Source organism: Gossypium arboreum, chromosome 5 (assembly GCF_025698485.1).
Source record: "Gossypium arboreum isolate Shixiya-1 chromosome 5, ASM2569848v2, whole genome shotgun sequence".
Classification (NCBI taxonomy): Eukaryota; Viridiplantae; Streptophyta; class Magnoliopsida; order Malvales; family Malvaceae; genus Gossypium; species Gossypium arboreum.
In genome coordinates, this window is record NC_069074.1 from 46,956,894 (window position 1) to 46,979,847 (window position 22,954).

Here is a 22,954-nt window from a genome sequence, read left to right on the forward strand (position 1 = left end):
CACAATTTAACATCTTTCGTCCTTAATTATTATGTCATATAATTATTTATTTTGAGTATTGACTATTTTACCCTTCATATCTTTAAAAATCCATTCTTGAGTCGCTACCCATTTTTAGTAAAATTATAATTTAGTCCATTATATTTCTTCTACTTATTCAATTTGGTCATTGTACCCCAATTTCATATATCAAGAAATAGGGTTAATTTCACCTTTAGTCCAACTTCTCATTTGTATACTTCGACCCCTCGAATTCTAAATAACTATACTTTTGCCTCAAAACTTTTCACATTTTTACAATCTAATCCATATCTTATATCACAACATTCTTCTTACTTCAAAATTTTCCTTAGAATCATTCAACCTTTCTATCATCTTTATATCTTTTAGGAAAAATCATTTATACATTATTTAAATTTACTATTACTTTTATAATATATATCGATTTTAGGGTTATAATTAAACTAAACGTTATTTATTTTTATTTGTAAAATTTGATTAATTTTAAAATTATTTAACTAAGTAATAAATTTAAAGATTTTTTAATTTGGTCATTGAATAAATTAACCAAATAATAGACATAATAAATTCAAATTTTTATATATTAAAAATGAATATTGGAGAATTCGAAATAGCAAAATTAAGTAATGAAAACTAATATGTTAAAAAGGAAAAATTATTTGTATATCATTAATTAACTATTTAAAAAAATAAGGGTTACATTTAATAAACAAATATTTTCTAGAAGATGAATCATATAATTTTTATAGCAAAACTTATTTTGACCATGTCACTATAAATTTTTTATTTTCTCATTGTATTGTTTTGTTAGGATGCATTACGTAGTAAAAGGACTTAAGTTAGAGTTCTTTAATAAGTTCATGTTCTTGAGTGTTTCAATATATGTATAAGAATGAAGAAACAAAAGTAGTAAGAGAATGAATATCAAAATTATACCAAATAACAAAGAATTTTCTTTTCTCAAAATAAAGCAAATGCAATGTATAAATAAAATTTGAGGCATATACAAAGAAAAGAAAAATCTACCTTACTTTTTTTTTTTTTGTTGGCTTGAGTGTGCAAAATCAAAATAGTGGTTGTGTTCCTCTTATAGATTTAGATTTCAGACTTTGATTCCTATCAAATTCTATTATTTAGGTTTGTTTTTTTATTTAAAATCTAAAATTTAAATGGAAATTATTTGCTACACTGTAGGGTCAAAAGGTTAACAAGTATCCCATAAGATGTTAAAAAATAAATCTTTCCCTCCAAATATTTCAACACTCAACAAAAGAAAACAATTTAGAAGAGAATTTTTTATTTTCTAAGGGACGGTGGGCGAGAGAGTTGATGGAGTAGAGGGAGCAAAACCCCCTTTATATAGGCAACTAGGGGGAATTTAAAAAAAAAATTATGTGGAAGCCCATGGCCTTTTGGGATTCCCAAGATGAGATGTTTAAAAATTATCTTAAGATTCCCGTGTTCTAAAAATTTTTCACGAATTAAGGCTAAAAATGTGAGGGAAGAAAATGCCTCTTACAAGAAGCGTTTTCTTCCCTCACATTTTGAACCTTAACCTTGAACCCTAACCCTAATCCTAAACTAGAGATTCTCGGGCCAAAGAATCCCAAATAAAAGTCAGACATCACATCCTAATTTTTTTTTTGAAAAATGCTTTAACAAGAAGTGGGTTTTCAAAAACTATTCACACTTTTTAGCAAAATACTTCTTGTTACAAGCGCTTTTTAGAATTTTTATGTCCAATATTTTCCAACATTTTGAAGTTATGTTTGATTTCCGGGGGTATTATTTCCTATAAAATAAATACATTCTTTGTAGAGGTTTTACATTAAAATTTTGAGCAAATTTTTTTCATAATGAGATTTGCATAAGGAGAAGATTGTTTATGTTAAAAATTTGAATTTCATTGTTTATGTTAAAAATTTGAATTTCAAAAATTGACCCAACAAAGTAAATTAGTTCAATTAAGTATCATTGTTTGAATTTGGATAATGCACTCATTTTTCTACATAATGTTTTGGTTTTAAACATGTGAAACAGGATATTTGATTGAATATGAGTAGACGAATTAGAGTCATTATTTATTACGACGATCAAATTTGTGACACCAAAATTGAGGCCATTTTTGCATCGGCCAAATATACAGAATTAGATTTCAACTGGAGTATAAAATTGCACGAGCTTCAATAAAAAATTAGAAGGAAAATGGTGAGTTCAAGCTGGAGAAGAATTTTGAGTTTGAAATATAGATATCTAACGTCATTGAACCTTGTTAGATTTAATCGGAACATAAAATTGCATGAGCTTCAGTAAACAATTAGAAGGAAAGTGGTGAGTTCAAGCTGGAGAAGAAGTTTGAGTTTGAAATATAGATATCTAACGTCACTAAACCCTGTTAGATATGATATATTTGAGCTCATAGGAGATGTGGAGGCCAAGACAATTCTTTATTCGTATTTCTCTAGTGGATCAGCTATACGAAAATTATATGTCCAATTTTTCGACATCAATGAAGGTGCTCTGAGTTCAAAAATAGTTCCAATTAATGACTAAGAAATAGATAGTCCAACCATGTGGTTGTGTGGTGGGTTCATAGCATTGTTACAAAGCTCCTATTAGGAAATGTTGAAATCATCAATGGGAAGACATTCATTAATTTCAATCTTCGATTTCAACTTTGGCGCACATTCCATTTAATAGTCTAGGTTAGTTGGTAACTCAAACTTCAACACCCCGACACAACATTTTGTGGGTGCTTTTGATTTCAACTTTCGAATGCCAATATTCTATGCTAGAAACACTTATACGGGTATGAAAGTAAGTTACACTGTGGGTAATCCAAAAGTTATTTTGGTTTTAATGTAGGATTTACAAGTCATTACAATCAGCATCGGTGAAGGGACATCCAACCCTAGACATGCAAATGGGTTGATAACAAATAGGGAGCTAAGAATGAAGATGGATCTAAAACCGGTAATGATCCAATTTGAGAGTCCAGGCTGGATGGCTCGAAGATTACATTATTTTTTGAACTAGAGGCCATTCCTACAGAACCAGAAGAGAGTGGTTCTGACGGTGAAGGTTCAGACAATGCTGGAGGAATCCATCCGGATTTCATGACATATGCACCTCCACCCCGCATGCTTAATGTTGACCTTCAAGCTAAATGTGGTTTAAAATTTTAAGAACTTTCTCATATAAGACTGGGCTATGCAAGTTATTCGTTAAATGTCAGCTATTTATAAGTTAGAATGGAGTTTTCCTTGATGCTTTTGTTGTTGAAATGAAGCGATATAACATAAGACATGGGGTCAACTTCCTTGTTATGAAAACCCCATAAAAAAATTTTACGGCCAAGTGCACAATGCGTGACAACAAATGTCCATGGAAAATCATGACATCAATGAGAAAGAAGATAGGGTTCTAGGCAATTAAGAAATATAACACCCACATACTTATGTTGTTGCAAGTATGTCATAAGATAATCCGAAATTGGATCCTGATCGGATCTCTAATATGATTTTACTTATTTTGAAATCCTTGTGTTGTTGCAGACATGTCATAGAATCATACCAAATTGGATTCTGACATGATCTCTAACATTATCTTACCTATGGCGAAAGCAAGTCTTAAAATTCCCATGCCAGTTTTGATTTCCAATATTCGTAGTCAGTATGATTGCACCATGTCGTGCTACAAGGCATAGGTTGCAAAACAAAAAGCTATGGAAAAGATACATAACGAATGGGATAAATCATATAATAATTCATGGCAATAGTTCCATGTACTGAATTAGTACATCCAGGTACCGTAATCGATCTGAAAACGAAACCTGCGTATAATAGTGATCAACTGGTCCAAGGGAAAAGAATTTTCCATAGTTTTTGTTGGACATTCAAGCAATGCTTTGAAACATCTTGGTACTGTGAGCCATTAGTCCAAATTGACGACACATTCATATACAAGAAATATGAGCATTGGTTGTTGTTAGCTGTTGCATAGGATGGTAATCGAATAATCCTGCCAATAGTGATAAGTGCCAAAAGAAACATATTTTAGCCTCATTCTTAGTGCATTTTGGGTGATTGTGTGGTATTAATTGTGAATTATATACTCATAATATTTTATATTTATGTTTTGATGCTTAATAAAGCACTTGGGAGCAATATAAGTGAAAAATGAATGGAAATTAGAATATTGGAGCATTCTGGAAGCTGCACACGTGCAGCGGAGCTTCACATGAGTAGACTACATGTCCATTGAGCCAAACGGGCATGTGTCTAGGATGTGTGGATTTCAAGAACCATGTGTACTAATAGCTTAAAGTTGCGATTTTTAGGATTTTTGACACTATAATAAGGTATAAATAAGGAAATAAAGGAGTAAGGAAGCAACCATCATAGGATAGCACGGAAATTACTTAAAGAACACTATTGAAGCCAATTTCCAAGCAATTCTCCATCAAGATTCAAGAATCCAAGCTTATTTCCAAGGGAGTTATCATGAATTTCTTTTATTTTAGTGGTTATATTGTATTTTTGGTGTTTTTTCTTGCTAGTATGAACTAATTCTCTTAATACCTAGGGGAGATAAACCCTGAATGGATTCTATTGTTTAATTTCTATTTTTATACAATAAAACCTTAGTCTCATTGTTTTCAATTATGAATGTTTAAGTATTCTTGGATTAATAATTCTAAAGTGTTAATCCATATTTGATGTAAATAAGTCTGAGGTTGAATAGACCCTTATTGTGATTAGATCTTGTATAATTGAATGGAGTTGCATGCAATCCTAGATATGTGAGAACATAAATCTACTAGATTAGAGTCAAATCTAAAAGGGGGATTCATAGAGCGAATTAATGCAATAACAGGGGTTCTAATTAAAAAGAAATTTTAACCAATCAACCTAGAGTTAGTTTCTCTTATGCTCAAAAGAGATATTAGCACAAATTAAGGATTTCAACGGATCAAAGAGCTAAGAAAATAAATTGCATAAATTAGATTGAGAATTATAGATGATATCTTGGTGGATTCTTACCTAGGTATTATTTTGTCACTTGGTTGTTATTTGACTATTTTTGTGTTTTATTAGTGCATTCATTAATTAATTTAAATAGTTTATTTTAAATTTTAATCAATCCTTTGAATTGTTAGGTTAAATAATAGATAAGTGATAATTACTAGTAATTGTAGTCCTCGAGAGAACAATATTTATGCTCACCATAGCTAGACTATTAATTGATAGATGCGCTTGCCTTAATCAATTTATTAGTTAGCTTAGTGGACATTAAGTTTTTAGTGCCGTTGCCAGAGGCTAAAATATTAGGAAATTCTTATTTCTGTTAAATTAACCATTCTTTTATTTTATTTTATTTTGTTTTTAGTTTAATTTTGATATATTGATTCGCTTTTATTTGGTTTTTGATAGGTTCTTTTAGTTTATGACTAAAGAAAACCTAATGGAATCAATAATTTTTTATAGTGAGATTGAAAGAACTACTTGCAGAAATCGAAGAAAAGTTAGAGAAGCAAGGCAAGATCAAAATCAAATTTTCATAGATAATCAAGAGATAAGAGACATTATTGAAGAAATGGGTCCTCATTTGTTGACTATGTATGATTTCGCCGAGCCAACTTTGACTGGGGTTGAGTCTAGTATCATTAGATTGATTGTTGTTGCAAATAATTTTGAGATCAAGCCGAATACAATTTAGATGGTGCAGTAATATATTCAGTTTGATGGGTTACAAGATGAACATTCAAATGCACATCTAACAAATTTCTTAGAGATATGTGATACTTTCAAGATCAATGGTGCTTTTGATGATGCCCTATGCCTGAGGTTGTTCCCATTTTCTTTAAGGAATAAAGTGAAGCAGTGGTTGAATTCACTTCCACGAGGTTCCATCACTACTTGGGCTCAGATGAAAGAGAAGTCCTTATCGAAATATTTTTCACCAACTAAAATAGCTAGGTTGAGGAATGATGTTTCTTCTTTTGCCCAATTTAAGTTTGAAACACTGTATGACACTTGAGAGAGATTTAAGGATCTTTTGAGAAGATGCCTTCATAATGGTATACCTTTATAGCTACAAGTTCAAACATTTTATAATAGTGTGAATCCCTCAACTAGGAAAATAATTGATGCAATAGCTGGGGGAACACTGAATAATAAAACACCTGAAGCAGCCCAAGAGTTTAATAAAGAGATGACATTAAATAATTATCAAGGGCAAGTTATGATAGTGAAGTCTACCAAAGAAACTGGTGTTTATGATGTAAATACAGTTAGTATGTTGGCAAGTCAGGTTGAAGCTCTTAGCAGGAAAATAAATGGTTTGAGTTTAAGGAAACAGGTGACTTCTGTGATGCAATCTAATGTGACTGGACCGGGTATGATTAGTTAGGAATACTTACCTTTGAAGACTAAATGGAACATGAGCAAGTTGATTTTATGGGTAACAACTATAACTCAGGATGGAGGAATCATCCTAGCTTTTCTTGGGGTGGTCAAAGGAATCAAATATTACAACCCTTTCCAAGCTTTCAGCAGCCTTACCAACAAGAGATTAAGCCAGATCTTGAAGAGATGTTGGTTAAATTCATTTCAGTTTTTGAAAATTTATTTCAGAACACTAAATTAGATTTGAGGAATCAACAAACATCTATTCAAGGTTTCGAGATTGGTTTCAGAGAGTGTACAAGGCAGTTTACCCGGTAACATTGAAACCAACCCAAAAGAGCAAGTCAACAAAATTACTTTGAGAAGTTGAAAGGTGTTAACGAGCCTGAAGAGAAGCTAAAACAAGAAGTTGTTAAGAAAGATGATGGGGTTGATGATAGCAAGAGAGAGCCTAGTGCTTAGAGAATACAAACCACCAATCTCATACCCAACAAAGTTGAAGAAAGACCGCATGGATGATCAATTTGGTAAATTTCTTAAAATTTTTAAACAACTGCATATTAACTTACCTTTGTTGAAACTCTTTCGCAGATGCTCAAGTTTACAAAATTCTTAAAAGAGCTTTTGACAAATACAAGGAAGTTAGAGGAGTTGTCCACTGTGAAACTTAATGAGGAATGTTTAGCCATTATCCATAACAAGCTGCATGCCAAGCTTAAGGATCCAGAAAGTTTCACTATCCCTTGTTTTATTGGTAGTTTATCTGTTGAGAAAGCCTTAGCTAATCTAGGTGCTAGCATAAATTTAATGTCTTATAAAATGTTTAAGCAGCTTGGTCTAAGGGAACCAAAACCTACTAGGATGAGCATTCAACTAGTTGACAAATCAATTAAGTATCCTAGGGGTATTGTTGAGGATATGCTTGTTAAAGTAGATAAATTTATATTCCCTGTTGACTTTGTGATACTTGACATGGGTGAGGATGTTGAGGTACCTTTGATCTTAAGCAGACCCTTTTTAGCCACTACTAGAGTTGTTATTGATATTGGTAATGGTAAACTTGTGCTAAGAGTAGGTGATGAAGAGGTTACTCTTCAAACACGTGATGTTATGTAAGTATCTAGTAAGCAAAATGATACTTGTTATTTTGTTGATTCTATTGATCATGTAGCTTAACATTCTTTACAAGAAATTACTCATAAATACACGTCAGAACTATATATTGTTCAAGGTGATAGATGCTCAAGGAAAAGTGAAAGGAGAATATTGTAGCTCAATGAGCTAGATGAATGACGAGCAAATACTTATGAAAACTCAAGATGTACAAGGAAGTAACAAAGAAACACCATGATACTCATTTAAAGAGGACAAAACAATTCATAGTTGGAGATAAAGTGTTGTTATACAATTCAGGGTTACAAATGTTCCATGGAAAGCTTAAGCTAAGATGGTCGGGCCCATTTGTGGTAAAACACATGTTTCCATCTGGACAAATTAAGGTAACATGTAACACCCTTTACCCAAGACCGTCGCCGGAGTCGAGTACGAGGTATTACCTGACTTAATTACTAATTTGGGGCATAAAATTTGCTTTTAAAATTAATTTATTTACATTCATTCAATATGTCCTTAAAAAGGGCCCTCGAGACCCTAAAACATGCAAGTGAAAGGGTTCGGGACCAAACCGGGAACATTAAAAATTTTCCGAATACTTAGACAAATCAAAACAATTTATTTCATTATTCCTTATAAAACTACCCACCTGTGTCATAGTCACTAAATAAATCATAACTAGAGTAACAAAACTAAAAATTTAAATTCGTGAATTTTCCCTAAAACTAGACTCATATATCTTCTTACTAATTTTTTTTTCATAATTTTTGGTCTAGCCAATTAGTACAGTTTATTAGTTAAAGTTTCCCTTGTTGCATTGTTTGACTACTCTGACCTCTCCTCACTACGAGTCAATTTTCTCCATGTACAGAATTCAAATAACCATTCTGTTTATTTCTCTTGAAAGTAGATTCACTAAGGAATCTAAAAATATAAACTATAACTCCTATTTCTTTTTGTTCAAATTTTAGTGAATTTATAAAGTTAGAATAGGGGATTCAGAAATCGCTCTGGCCGTGTCTCACTAAAATTCAAATATCTCTTAATATACACTTCTTTTTCTTACTTTGTTTCTTTCATATGAAAACAGACTCAATATGCTTTAATTATATATCTCATTCATTACCTAATTCCATTTCTACTATTCTTGGTGATTTTTCAAGTTCACGTCACTGCTGCTATTCAATATTGTTTTAATGTTAATTTCACTTTTTCATGATTTCTTTGTATTAACTACCATTTAGGCATACATAACACCGAAACATGTTCTTCATTAGCCATTTCAATAGCTAATCATTATCAAATATTTACATACCATTTTTATCCATATCATAAGGGCATACACACAAAATGTCTAAGTCCCTATACAAGCCATAAACTAGAACGTTTGTAAACGAAGATACCCATTTGGTAACTTGATAGTCGATAGTGTGAAGTGATCTCCAACGACCTCCAACCCGAGCTTGCTTTTAAGTACTCTAAAACATGGGAAAGTGAAAGAAGTAAGCTTATAGAGCTTAGTAAGTTCACATGTAAAATAATAAGCATTAGCAATCAATTTAGCTTATAGAGCTTAGTAAGTTCACATGTAAAATAATAAGCGTTAGCAATCAATTTAGCTTACTACTATTCTGTCATAATTTGCTTAAATAATGTTTAGTTCTTACTTTCCCAACTTACTCATTGGTAACCTTACCAAAGGCTCAGAATACAAAAGGCACCTTACTTAAAAGCTTGCTTACATACCTGCAACACCTCACTTAACACATGAGGACTCTTTCATAATATAAGCATATTGCGAATCATGTCATAAAGTGTCACAAGCATAACTGAAAACTCATCACTTACTCAATACTTGATAATCTCAATTACTTACAATCTCAATATTAAATAAGCCTTAAATACATACCTGCACTCTTTCTTCATGTTCTCACCTTGTCGTTTCTTTGACTTACTCTTTGGATTACTCGGGAACCTTTTCCTTTTTGAACTTACCATTGCCATGTCTTGACATGATCTTACGTGGTATCCTTGCCTTATGAACTCACCAATGCCATGCCTTGACATGGTCTTACATAGGACCTTTGCCTTATAGTAACTCGTCAATGCCATGTCTTGACATGGTCTTACATGATTTCCTTGCCTTATAGAACTTATCAATGCCATGCCTTGGCATGGTCTTACATGATATCCTTATCTTACCAAATGCCATGTTCCAAACATGGTCTTACATGGTATCCTTGTCTTACCAAATGCCATGTTCCAAACATGGTCTTACGTGGTATCCTTGTCTTAGTGCCAATGCCACATCTTGACGTGGTCTTACATAGAGTCCTTAATCAATGCCGATGCCATGTCTTGACATGGTTTTACATGGTATCCTTAATCATCAATTCCTCATTAAATGCCATGTTATGAACATGGACTTTTCCGTCAATTCTTCCTTAATTTCCATGGTACAACCATGGACTTTGAGATATCAATGCCTTGTCAAGTCATAGCTGAAACATACTTGCTCAAATTCTTAAGGTTAGTCGTATAACTCAATAATAACAATACTAATAACAGTAATTGCATAATAATAAAATGCTACTCAACTTACATACTGACATTCTCAATCTCATCATATCATCAACTTAACTTATTCTCATCAAACTATGCTAGTCAATACTTTCTTGTTATCATACAAAGCCATAATACAAAATATGGTCTTACATATAAATTATACAAGTTCTCTTTCCAATATCGAATTATTATCGAACATTAATCATTATATCTGAAACTCAATACTAAAGTATTTATGGCCAAAATATCAATTTATCATTCAAATATGCATAATTAAATGCTTATTAAACATATGAACTTACCTCGATACCAAAACGGCCATTTTACCAACTTTCTCGATTTTCAGTTTTTCTCCCGTTCTAGGTCCAAATCTCACTTTCCGGGATCTAAAACATCATATTTTACTTATTTAATTAATGTAATATTCAAAACATTCCCTAACTCAAACTTTGGAAAATTTACAATTTTGCCCCTAAACCTTTGCAAAATTACAATTTTGCCCCTACACCTTTGTAAAATTACAATTTTGTCCCTAGGCTAGGAAATTAAAATTTATCCATTTTTATTATGTTTTATGACACGCTGAACATTTTTCCCTTCTATGGAAACATCAAATTCCCACTCTATCATGTACTTATGAACATTAGGTATTTTTACCGATTATGTTGTTTTACTCGTTTCACTTAAAATCGCTTAGCAAAAGTTGTTTAACATAATTTCAAGCTTCATATTCTACCATAAAACATCAAAATAAACACATTTAACCTATGGGTATTTTTCCAAATATGAACCCTAGCATGAATTATTGCTAGAATAAGCTAAATCAAGTTACTGGGACTCCAAAAACGTAAAAAACATTAAAAACGAGGCTAGAACGGGCTTAATATTAAGCTTGGAAAGCTTGGAAACCCTAACCATGGCTTCACCCATGCTATATTCGGCCTCCATGAAGAAGATGGACCAATTTTCGCTTTATTTTCCCTTTTTAATTCTTTTAATTACTAAATGACCAAAATGCCCTTAAAGGCTTTTCTTTCAAATTTGTCCTATTCTTGCCCATTTTTGTCCAAACTTAAATATAATGATATAATTACTAAATAAGGACATCCACTTTAAGGACCCATTTCAATTAAATCCCCTTTATTATCTAGAACACACATTTTGCTAATTTTACAATTTAGTCCTAATTATCAAATTAGGCACTTATACATAAAATTTCTTCACGAAATTTTCAAAAAATCATTCAATCAATCAATAAAACTTAAAACTTAATCAGAATAAATTTTTTTGACCTCATATTCATGGTTTCGCAACCACTATCCCGTTTCGGCCCTATTTCGGGATGTTACATAACACATCCTGAATATGACACATTTAAGGTAAACGATCATCGTCTCAAACTCTATCTTGGTAGTGATGTTGATAATGAGAGAGAGGATTTCCAACTCCAAGATCTCAATTGATTATGTTTTTCGTAGGGAAGTCGAGCTTTAGACTTTAAACATGCGATTCTCAAGAGGTGACCTGAGCATTTTTCGTTTATTTTATTTTATTTTATTTATTACATGTGCTGCATATTTTAATTTTATGATGATTTTTTTCTTCATTTTAATTTTTTAATTTAAAAAAATGAGGTTACTTGAACCACACTAGCAGGAAACATGGCCATGTGATCCACACGGGCTAACGACACAGTCATGTGAATACTAGAGCATAATTTTATCTTAGTGAAAACCATATGGGCTGAAGACATGACCGTGTGATCCACATGGGCCAACGACATGGCCATGTGGAATCTGGGTCTTTCCTTCACTATATCCTTTTTCATTTTTCTTTTTATTTCACTTTTCTTTTAACCTTTTTATTTTTTATTTTTGATTTTTTTTGATTGTTGCAAGGATAACTTCACTTAACTTCAAATCTATAATGCTTCAAGTTTTCACACTCTCCATCCATCCATCCTAATTCAGGGCAATTTTAGTTCTTTCCTTATTTTGTTATTTTATTTTGTATATTGTGTTTACCTTTGTTCGTACATTGATAGAAATGTACATCTTAAATGTGGAGAGGATTTTATACTTTCATTCAACTTAATCATTAGATTATTGCATGTTTTCTTAAGCAATTTTCTTAATTTTTGCATGAGAGTTATCTTTTCTAAACCTAGATTTTTTTGTTGCTTTGCTTTGTGATAATTTGTACATTTTATACATTTTTATTTATATTTTAATGCATGAGAGAGTCAAGCATGATAAGCTATTTTTAGAAAATTTATTTTAGGATTTCTCCCTGAATTTAATAACTTTCTTGAATGACAAATTTATAAGTTTCGACATCAAAACCATAACTTTGTGAGCTTTTAAGCCTTTAGAGCATCCATTGATAAGTCATAATCTATACATATTTTTATCCCATGCTTAGCATATTTTTGGATAAATTATCGTTAGATTTGTGGAATTCGATGCTCCTAATCCTTTAATTTCATGTTTTATATTTAGGTGAGCATAGCAGAGTAGAAAGAGCGAGAAACGAGCCAAAAACAGAGAAAATGGGTCAACGTGGGAAATCAACACGGCCTAGACTTCCTCACACGGGTAGTTCACACACCCGTTCTATTTAACACATTACAACACGGCCTAAGCCACACCACACGGCCGTGTCTATTTAGAGACTCTAAACACGGCCTAAGCCACCTCACACGGGCGTGTCACATGGGCATGTCCATGTCGAGCCCAAGTCTAGTTCTATTCGGAAAAGGCCACTCTTGAGGGTTTGGAAGCATTCTAAAGCCTATATAAACACCCTAGGAGGCAGATAGAAAGGACGCGAAGAGTAGGAGGCAAGGAATTACTCGAAGAAATTTGATTGATCCATCTCAGAAGCCGGATTCTCCTTCAAGACTGAAGATCTCCCTTAATTTCCTTCAGGGGTTTTTGGGCTTTCTTTATGTTTTGTTATCATTATTTTTCTGAGATTTTTTCTTTTACACATATGAACTAAATCCCCTAAATACCTAAGGGGGATGAAACCTAATACTAATCTTGTTATTATTTTCTGAATTATATGATAAATACCTAATTTGTTCTTAATTATGTGTTCTTAATTCTTACTTTAATATTCCAGGATATTGATTCAAGTATTGATGTGCTTATTCAGAGGAGCAAAAGCCCCTGTCTAAAAGTAGATCTATCATAATTAAGCGGAGTTGATTGCACCCCTAGATATAGGGCGACATAAATCTGCTGGATTAGGGTCAAACCTAATAAGGGAATCCATAGATCGAGTTAATGCGACACTAGGGGTTTTAATTAGAAAGAGATTTCAATTAATCAACCTAGGGTTAGACGTTGTTAGTCTCAAGAGAGATAATAATATAAATTAGGGATTTCTATGGATCAAGTCAAGTGAATAAATCATCTAGTTTAGAGTCAAATAACAAGTGAAGTCTAGGAGGATTCTTCCTTGGGTATTGTCTAAATCAATCAGTTTTCCCAAAAGTATTCCCCCAATTTACTTCTTGTGCATTCTTAGTTTAGTTAATTAGTTTAGATAAAACAAATCCTCTTATTTTTAGGCTAGATAATAAAAAGAAGGTTAATACTAGTACTTTTAGTTCCTGTGGGTTCGACATTCCGGTCTTGCTATAAACTATACTACTGTTCAATATGTGCGCTTGCCTTCATCATGATAATAGGTGCTCATGTTATTTTTTGGTTTTGATTGTGTCTGTTATTCTAGAACTTGCTTTTATTATGCATGTTAAGACCACATTAATGATTTGATATTTTGAGATGATAGAGGCACTTAGGATTTAACCTACCTAGCTTTTAAATAACCTACCCACTTTATTGCCCACTATTAAACCCTTTTGAGCCTAATCTCTTTTTGTTCATTTATCACCTACTCATTTAATCCTTAAAACCCAATTAATCTTTGAATTACCCTTTTATTTCTTTCCTTTGTCAAGATTAGGTTTTGGTAAGTTGCCTAATTATTTTCGATCATTCATAATGCTGAATTTTTCTTTGTTTCCAAAAAAAAGGAGAAACAAATGGAAAAACTTTGGGCTATCTTGTTCAATTATGAGATCACTTTTCATGCTATAAGCTCCATTATATTGTTTGTTGAGCTTAAATAATCACTTTTATATTTTGTATAAAGGCTCACTTCAATTAGTTATTTATTATTCATGTCAAGTCTTTGCAATTCAACATCTTATTCTTTTAGTTTGGTAACTCAACAATTCAACTCTCGACTGTAATCACCTTGTATACCTTTCAATACCCTTAACCTTAGCTCCATTACAACCCTTGTAAAGACCTCTTGATATTTGTGTCATCTCATATTTATAGTGGTGGAGATTTAATTCTTAAGCAAGCTTATGGTAATAACATTCCTTGTTTGACTACTAAGTGCATATTAATTAATTAGCGTTTAAATACTTTGAGTGTTTTGAGTGAATCTTAAGGAGGAAGTTAAACCTTGTTGAGTTTATATTTCAAGTAATTATTAAGGTAGATGAGACATTTATGTTTTATGCACTAACATTTTTGCTTGGATTGCTTATGCTTTTTACTATCATTTTATTTTAAATCTTTAATAGATGATAATCTATTAATTATCTTAAGAAATTAATTATCTTAATATAATATAAATTAAAAGTTAACAAAGTAAATGATACATGAAAAAAAATTTTAAAAAAATTCATCAGCGTAGTCAACTCAAATGTGTGCCACAACCCATTGGTTGTCGGTTGCGAGGAGGATTTCTTTGTAGTTGGGGTTTAAGCACCTCATCTTATTCATCTTCACCTCCACCTCCACCTCCATCTTCATCTTCATCTCGTTCCTCCGTGCTTGAGTGTCATGTCGTCCTAGGTTCCCATCATATATTGTCCCTTATATTAACATGTGGTTACGAAGATGATCCACCTCAGTAGAACAATAATGCTAGGGTTGTTTGCGACACTATCAGGGAATAAGTGTATGGTGTTGCATAACCCAATTATGAGTAGAATGTTCGAATTATCGGTGATGGCAGACACATCAGTATTATTGTCGACATTGGCATGTAATATGATCCTCGGGATGGAGGTGGTGCAAAAAATATACCTGGAGAAGGTGTTGATGCATGATATGATGGTGTATAATGTGGTGCTTGTGTTAAAAAAATGGGGTTAGCAAAAGCACCAAAAAAATAAGGACCATATTAACTAGGAGTTGTGCAGCCATTGGTGCCTTATGTGGGGTTGGAGCTGAAGATGACTCAAGACATGTACTCTCGACCTAGGATTCATGTGAGGTCTTTTTGGCCTCCTACAACCATGTTTCCTACTTCTTTCCTCCTCCAGTAATAGATATGGCTTACCATGAAGTCTAAACCATGTCATGTAATCCGAAGAGGTCATCAAATCCAGTGGGAGAATTGGTTTGATCATAGGTATGAAATCGTACCTATGCTATCAAATGTAGATATATTTGGCATGGAATTTACGCCAATCTTCATCGATTCTTCCCTACAAGTCGATCTTGTGCAGTTCATTGAGCTCCTAGTGTGATAGTGGAATACTTTACCTAAACTCAAACTGATGCATTACTTGATTGTATTTGTGCATTTTGATTGTTGAAAAAAATTATCAATGGCATATTGACGTGCCAGATATTACGATTCGCCAAAAATTCAACCAAGATGCATTCTTGAATTCTCAGATCAATGTATGACATACAATCAAACTACATTACAAAATTATAAATTTTATTATGTACCTAATATTAAATTTCAAATGCTTATGTAAATATTATATAATTTAAATTTTCAATAACTAACCTTATCTTCCTATTGTTGATCTAACAATAGTCGGATATCTTTGAGCTCATCCGTTATACCCACATGACTTACATCATTGTTCCACCTATTCAAATATTATGTTATTTAAAAAAATATAATAATAAAAAAAATATTGTGATAACTATATTATCAAATGAATTTTACCTTATTATGAATGGGAATACATAAGTATGTTTACTTGGGGATGTAAAAATGGTAGCCGATACCATGCCCATGACTAAAGAAGGAGTATGTAACCATGGGTTTTAATTTTTTTTTTGTTCCATCGCCCAGCACATCTCTTGGTATAATGTCGCCAACATAACTAATCCCCAATTGAGTCGCCCCACTTCTTTCAAGTTGACTAGTTGTAGTAGCCACCTTAAACGTGCTAGATTTCAAGATTTATGTGGCATTAGAAGACCCCCGATTAACCTCAGGATGAATGCTCGCGTCTATTGTTCGCTTTCAACGACACTTGCAGAGTGGCCAATATATTTGAAATTGTTTTCTAACCATTTCATCTATATCTGGCTACCACTAAACTTGTCTGACACCTTGCCTAATAGTTGCTAGCAAATTGCGCTCCAATCTCAATGCCCATTACCCCCATAACGACTACCACATTCATCGGTAAACCAAGTTGTAAAGCTACATCCTCGAGTGTAATTGTACACTCACCACACAGAAGATGGAATGTGTGTCTCGGGTCTTCATCTTTCCACCAAAGCGCTGATAAGTGTAGGATCCAATTTAGTCCTACCAAGCATATGGACACATACAAGAATGCCGCCTCTTACAAGTGTTATTCAATAACATGTTATACCATCGCACTTAAATTATATATGTACGTCTCCATAATTCAATCTTCGGTCTAATTATAGAAGCATAAAAAATTATAAAATTAATAATGTTAATCCCCTTGTCTGACATTTAGAGTAATACACAATTAAGTAGGATAAAATGATCTATTATTGTCATTTTATTCTAACAACAATAACAAGTTAACATAGTCTAAGTGGATGAGCGGTATAGTTATTCAAAAAAATCAAAATAAAAAAAATAAACAATTTTAAAAAATATAAGAAATACATATTATAAAATTCAAAAATTGAATATATATAATTCAAAAATAAAATTAAAAAGTACAAATCAATAATTCAAAAATATGTTGAAAATTTAAAATAAAAAAGTTAAAATTTTAAAAATAAAAAATTGAAAATATAAAAATCAAAAATAATTTGAATTTTAAAAGTTATAAAACAAAAAATTAAAAAATTTATCAACATTGATCGGACGCCGATCCAATGTTGATCAATGTTGACCGACAAATATTAATTACCATTTATTGATATTGATTGAATGTTGATAGATTAATTTTTGTTTTGTTTTGTTTTTAATTTTTCTATTTTATCTAATTTTAACAATACTTTTATTTTTTTTGAACTATCAAAATACTTTTGAATTTTTTAAAAGTTTAACTAAGTTTTTCTTGAAATTATATATATTGTCTTGAATTTTTATAATTTATATATTTCTTATATTTTTCTAAAAATTTTAAATTTTTCTAGAATAATTAAAGAGGAAAACACATGTCATTTTTTTGTTTGTCCATTTGTCACATTCTAATTTGACCTAGTCGTAACAACCCTATTTTCTTTGGCGTCAGAAAAACTTAGTTCAAGATTGAATTCTTAAAAATTGAAAAATTTGAGATTTCAAACTGGGGAGGTGCTAAGTTGAATGTAAGACTAATAAATAGAATCAAATAGTAATGTACTTAATTTATAAAATAGTCCAAGGACTAAATTATAAGGTGAGTAAAGGAAGAAAATTTGATTGAAGCTTTGTGCATGTCCTTGATGAGTAAATTACCATGTCCTTGAGAATAAATATTCCTAAATTAAAATCAAGCTAGTGGCCTTGCTTAATCATGGCCATAGGATTCCACTTATGTAGTTATATTATGACGAGAGCCATTGATTTTAAGGTAATTTTTAATTAAAAATTTATGTTAGCGTGATCATATTAGTGGAAAGAAAGAGAAAATACTTAATACTCTTCTTCTCCATTCGGTTAAAACAAAACAAAGGGAAGAAAAACATCTCCTTCAACCTCTCACCATTGCTGTCACCACTATAGCTGCTCTCAACATTGTTGTGACCAGTATAGCTATTTAGTAGGTTTTCCTTTTAAATTTTAGTTGAAATTTTAATGAATAATGCTAAATAATGAAAGCCCATATAATAAATCTAAGAATTAATAAGTTTTAAGTTGGATTTCATTGTTAAAAAGCTCTAAAACATTTGATTAAGGTAGCTTAAAATTCATGCATGAATGGGTTAATTAAATTTGGTAAGATCATGCTATAAGTATGATAGATGGTAGTGAAACAAACTAAAATGAAATATTAGGGATCTAATTGAATAAATTAAAAGTTGTTAGAAATTTATGTAATAAAGTGGAAGGTAGAGGTCCCTGTACTAAATTAATTAAATAGGATCTAAATTTGATCGGATAGATTGTGCAATATGGATGTTTCGAATATTAGGATTGTAAAGGACTAAATTAAATTAAATGCATTCATATTTGATTTCGTTTAAATTATGTGATTAATGGCATTTCTATAATTGTATTATTGAACGTATAGCTAAAGGCGACGCAGGAATGTCAAAAGCTAAAAAGAGAGAGGAAAAGACCTTGTATAACTTTTGTGGTTTGTGTTTCTATAATTTAATTTCAATAATACGTTCTTACTCTAGTAAGTCATTATAAAATAATATGTATTAAATGCGGATGTAACCATATTTTTCCCAAAAACTTTGAGACGATGAATTTGATTTTATGATTCTTGAATTTGATTTTATGATTCTTGAATCTAAGTATGAATGGGCATAATAATAATTATATATATACATAAAAGAATTGTGATTTATAATTATACATATATTTTGATATAATTGTATATATAATATTGAGGCTTTAATATTATATTGAGTTGTGTTATGATGGGCATAATACTAATTATGTCCCATTAGATGATGTTAGACGTAGTTTGAATATAGTTAGCATTTCATAGGGTCACCGTTATCAATGGTTTATTAGCCCCAATTTTCAAAAGGCCGTGAGCAGTCCCAATTCCTTGAAGGTTGTAGACAGATACTAAAAGTCATCATTACCGGGTAACTTGGGGTGGCAAAATAAAACAGTTCCAATTCCTAGAGAGTCATGGTCTTACTTGTTATATAAAGATCTAAGTATTCGTTCTAATGTCTATCATCGGTCAATAAGGGCCAAAATGAGTATGCAATGAAATTAATATTGAAATGAGAAAATGATGTGATGAGTTAAAGTAGTATATAATAATGTATTTGATATTATTTCTATATATTTGCTTTAGTTTAATCTTATTACATTGTAATTAAATTATATTAACACCACTGAGTATTCAATATTTAGTACGAGTATATTTGTTTTCATGCATATCTCTCAAACATGAATAGATGTACACTTAAAGTTTATTTTTGTGCGCATCTTTTGGACGTGGGTAGATGTAGACTTAAAGTGGTCAAGAATTTAATTCAACAACTCAGTTCGGACTCCACCTGATTACTCCTTTTGTATGTGTATATATATATATATGAGTTTGAGTTATATGGTATATACCTAGAATATTTATGGTTTGGAATTGAATGTGCATTTTGTTATGTTTGATACCTTGGCCTTAATGGTTATAAAGTTGAATCTCATCATTTAAGTTAATTAATATGAGTTTGGATGTGAAAATTGGGGGCTTAGGTATTGGTGTATGAATTTCTATGATTGGATGTTTGTTGGTGTTATACTTGTCAAATTGAGTATTTAAGATTAAGGTAAAATTTAGGTATGATACAGTTATAATTTGGTATGTTTTGAATATTTAAAATTGAATATTTTAGGTCATCTTACCATTAAGTCTCGAGATAGGAAGAACATGTCTTGAGACCTCAAGAATAAAATAGTACTATTTGAATTGTTGAGAATGATCTATGTCTTAAGACTATTCTTTAATGTCTCAAGACAATTGAATCTAAGTCCTGAGACAAAATGGCATATGTCTCGAGACAAAGAAACATCGAATCTAAATAAAATTTGCCCTATTCTAGCTCTCAAGACAAACAAACATTGAAGCAAAAATAGGAAAGTAAGGGAGGTTTGTCTCGAGACATAACATAGAAGTTTAGAAAATTGAGTTAGGGTTCTAGCCCTAACTCTGAAATTAACTTGTATAATCATGTAAATTGATGGCATGAAATCAATGAGTGTATAAATGCATTCATATGAATTATTTTGATTATTGAATTTAATGTATTTGTGTCATAGTAGCTTGTGTTGCTTCACCAATGTAATGTGATATCTCACATTCGGATCAGGTGATTGGGTCGGTGTGGGGTGCTACACACATCATGAAATTGTTCAAAAATTAACGATAGCTAATCATAAATAAGATTAATTTGAGTAATAGATGCCAATCTTAAGGACTAATATGATTAAAAAATAATGCCTGGAGGCTAAATGGAAAAAAAATATAAGAGTCAACCCATTTAAATTATGCGTGTGATCAATTTTTCAAATAAATTAAAAATAACTAATAAATTATTATATTTAGTATATCAGTGGCACATGCCATTGACTTGGATGAGTGTAGACGTGGAAAAGTGAAGTATTTTTGAGAACGATTACTAAAAAAAAATATGCATGCATGCAAGGCATACTCTTCTAAGTAACTTTTAATTAATAAGGAAAATTATGACTTTCAACTCTCAAGGTGTGCTAACATATTGAATACGATAAGTAGAAGACAGAGGATTTCACAATTTAATATTGAACTTAAATTTGACCTAAGAATTTCCATGTTCACCATATAAACAACACTCAAATCTAGATGTTTTACCCAACAACAAGTATTTTACCATTATTAATTCCGAAAAGAGAGAGAAAATGATTAAATAATAATACAACGTAACAATCAAAATGTTTAAACTTTCTTATTCTTCATGCTTGATTATTGGAATCTTCAACTGGATTTTAGTTATAAAGCTCAGGAGCAAGACGAGGTGAGACCAGTGCTTCAAGCGGGGTAGATTTAATGTTGGTCAATCCATCAGTGCCAGTCAAGTCAATCAAACCATCGGATGGCGTTGAGAAATCGAAGGCATGCAAGAAATTAGACATGGTCAAGTACAACATATGAAGTGCAAACGATGTACCAGGACAGCTCCTCCTACCACTACCAAAGGGCATCAATTCAAAATGCTGACCCTTAACATCGATATCTTTGTGGGTAGTGAGAAACCTCTCGGGCTTAAATTCTGATGGTTCTGGCCATTTTTTAGGATCCCTTTGGATCTTGTGAAGGTTTATAATCAACCGAGTGCCTTTGGGGATATCATAGCCTCCAATGGAACAACTTTCACTGAGCTCACGGGGCGCTGAAAGGGGTGCAGGTGGATACATTCTTAATGTCTCTTTAACTATGGCTTGAATGTACACCAATTTGCCGATGTCTGTTTCATTCACAAACCTATCTCTGCCAATATGGGTGTCTAGTTCTTCTTGAGCCTTTTTGAGTACATGAGGTTTGTTTAACATTAGGGAAAGACCCCATATTAAAGTAACTGTTGTGGTGTCACTGCCAGCTAAAATCATATTCTGCAATGTGCAATTTTCATAGTTTTTACAACTTTAGAACTGATTAATGGAGAAATAAAATTTGAAAAAAAAAAGAGAGAGGAGAAAGATTATACCAGGGAAGTGGCTTTGTTGATGGTGTCAGCATCATAACCTGCAAGACTTGCACCTTTAAGAACAGAGTTCATTACATCCATGAAATCCTTCTCCTTTTTATTTTCATCCCAATGTCCACCCTTCCTATGGTCATCTAGCCATCCCCCGGAAATTTCATCCAACTCTTTAGCAGTTTTCTTCATCTTCTTCTCATAGCCGCCAAAATCCAGCCATCGGAGGAAAGGGACTGCATCTCCCAGCACAAACATTCCTGTCAAGTGAAAGAAATCTCGTAAAGCCGTACGATATCTCAACACCTCTTTTTGGTCTTCCTCTGCACCAACGCTATACCTCTTCCCAGCAACCGTCCTCATAATAACGTTCAATGTCAAGTCCGAAAAGTGTTTCTTCATCTCAACCAACACCTTACCAGAGCCATTTTTTTTGTCTGCCCACGTATTATATAATAGTTTCATCGAGCCTTCTATCTCGGAGAGAAAAACTTTCTTGAGTTGATCGATCCTGTGATTGGATAGCACCTCCAACATTGTTATTTTGCGCATTTCACGCCAGAATTGTCCGTAAGGAGAGAAGCCAAACATGGCATAGTTGTAACCCAAGTGTTCAGCTGCGGCAAATTCGGAACGGGAGGAAACATGCATATCATTGACAGTGAAGATTTCCTTGGCTACATCACTCGAATTCACCACCAGGGCTGGATGAACACCGATCCGGATCATGTAAGCAGGTCCATATTTCTCACCCAAGTCTCCCAATGATTCATGAGGGGCTTTGGGTCCCCCTAATAGCGGGAGGTGACCAATTATTGGCCATGCACCGGCTGCTACTGGTGGAGCTTTGCCGACGCTTCCTGAGCTAGACTTTTTGAGTTTGGTGTACAAAAACAGTAGCGTAATGCCTAAGACCAGTGCATAACCAAAAATAGAGAGATCAATAAGATCCATCACTACTTTGATTATAAGGAAGTGAAGAAGTGGATGGGCATGAATTGCATTTTGCACATATAAATAGAGCTGGGGGTTGCCTAGTCGGTCAAACTTGTCATTGTGGTAATTGAAGAATTTTTATTTTATTTTCATTAATTAAATAATGCTCGGGCAGCTATGTTCGAACTGCAGTCAAAAAAAGCACAACGATTTTAGTAATAAGTCAATACCCAAGTATCATGAAAATAGGAACAAGTTTTCAAAACCTTTATCAATGTATTACTATTAATATTGCAGTTGAAATTTAAA

At 32.3% G+C, this 22,954-nt stretch overlaps 1 protein-coding gene and 1 non-coding gene across 2 annotated transcripts; both read right to left on the reverse strand.

Moving 5' to 3' along the window:
* Positions 1-5,997: 5,997 nt before the first annotated feature.
* LOC128293610 (small nucleolar RNA R71) lies at positions 5,998-6,104 on the reverse strand. Its single transcript, XR_008283790.1, has one exon. It is a non-coding gene; the product is annotated as a small nucleolar RNA R71 (small nucleolar RNA).
* A 14,676-nt stretch (positions 6,105-20,780) lies between these two features.
* LOC108449989 (cytochrome P450 CYP82D47-like) lies at positions 20,781-22,723 on the reverse strand. The gene is made up of 2 exons (XM_017747399.2): positions 21,719-22,723; positions 20,781-21,623 (listed from the first exon to the last, which is right to left on the reverse strand). Exons 1-2 carry the CDS (start codon positions 22,661-22,663, stop codon positions 21,000-21,002), a joined length of 1,569 nt encoding a protein of 522 aa, XP_017602888.2. The 5' UTR covers positions 22,664-22,723; the 3' UTR covers positions 20,781-20,999.
* Positions 22,724-22,954: the final 231 nt, after the last annotated feature.

Bases quoted from the DNA above. Each gene is read 5' to 3' on its own strand.
- LOC108449989 (XM_017747399.2), bottom strand. From the start codon at position 22,663: ATGGATCTTATTGATCTCTCTATTTTTGGTTATGCACTGGTCTTAGGC. The intron at 21,624-21,718 runs GTATAATCTTTC...TGCACATTGCAG, and splicing joins TCAACAAAGCCACTTCCCTG to AATATGATTTTAGCTGGCAG.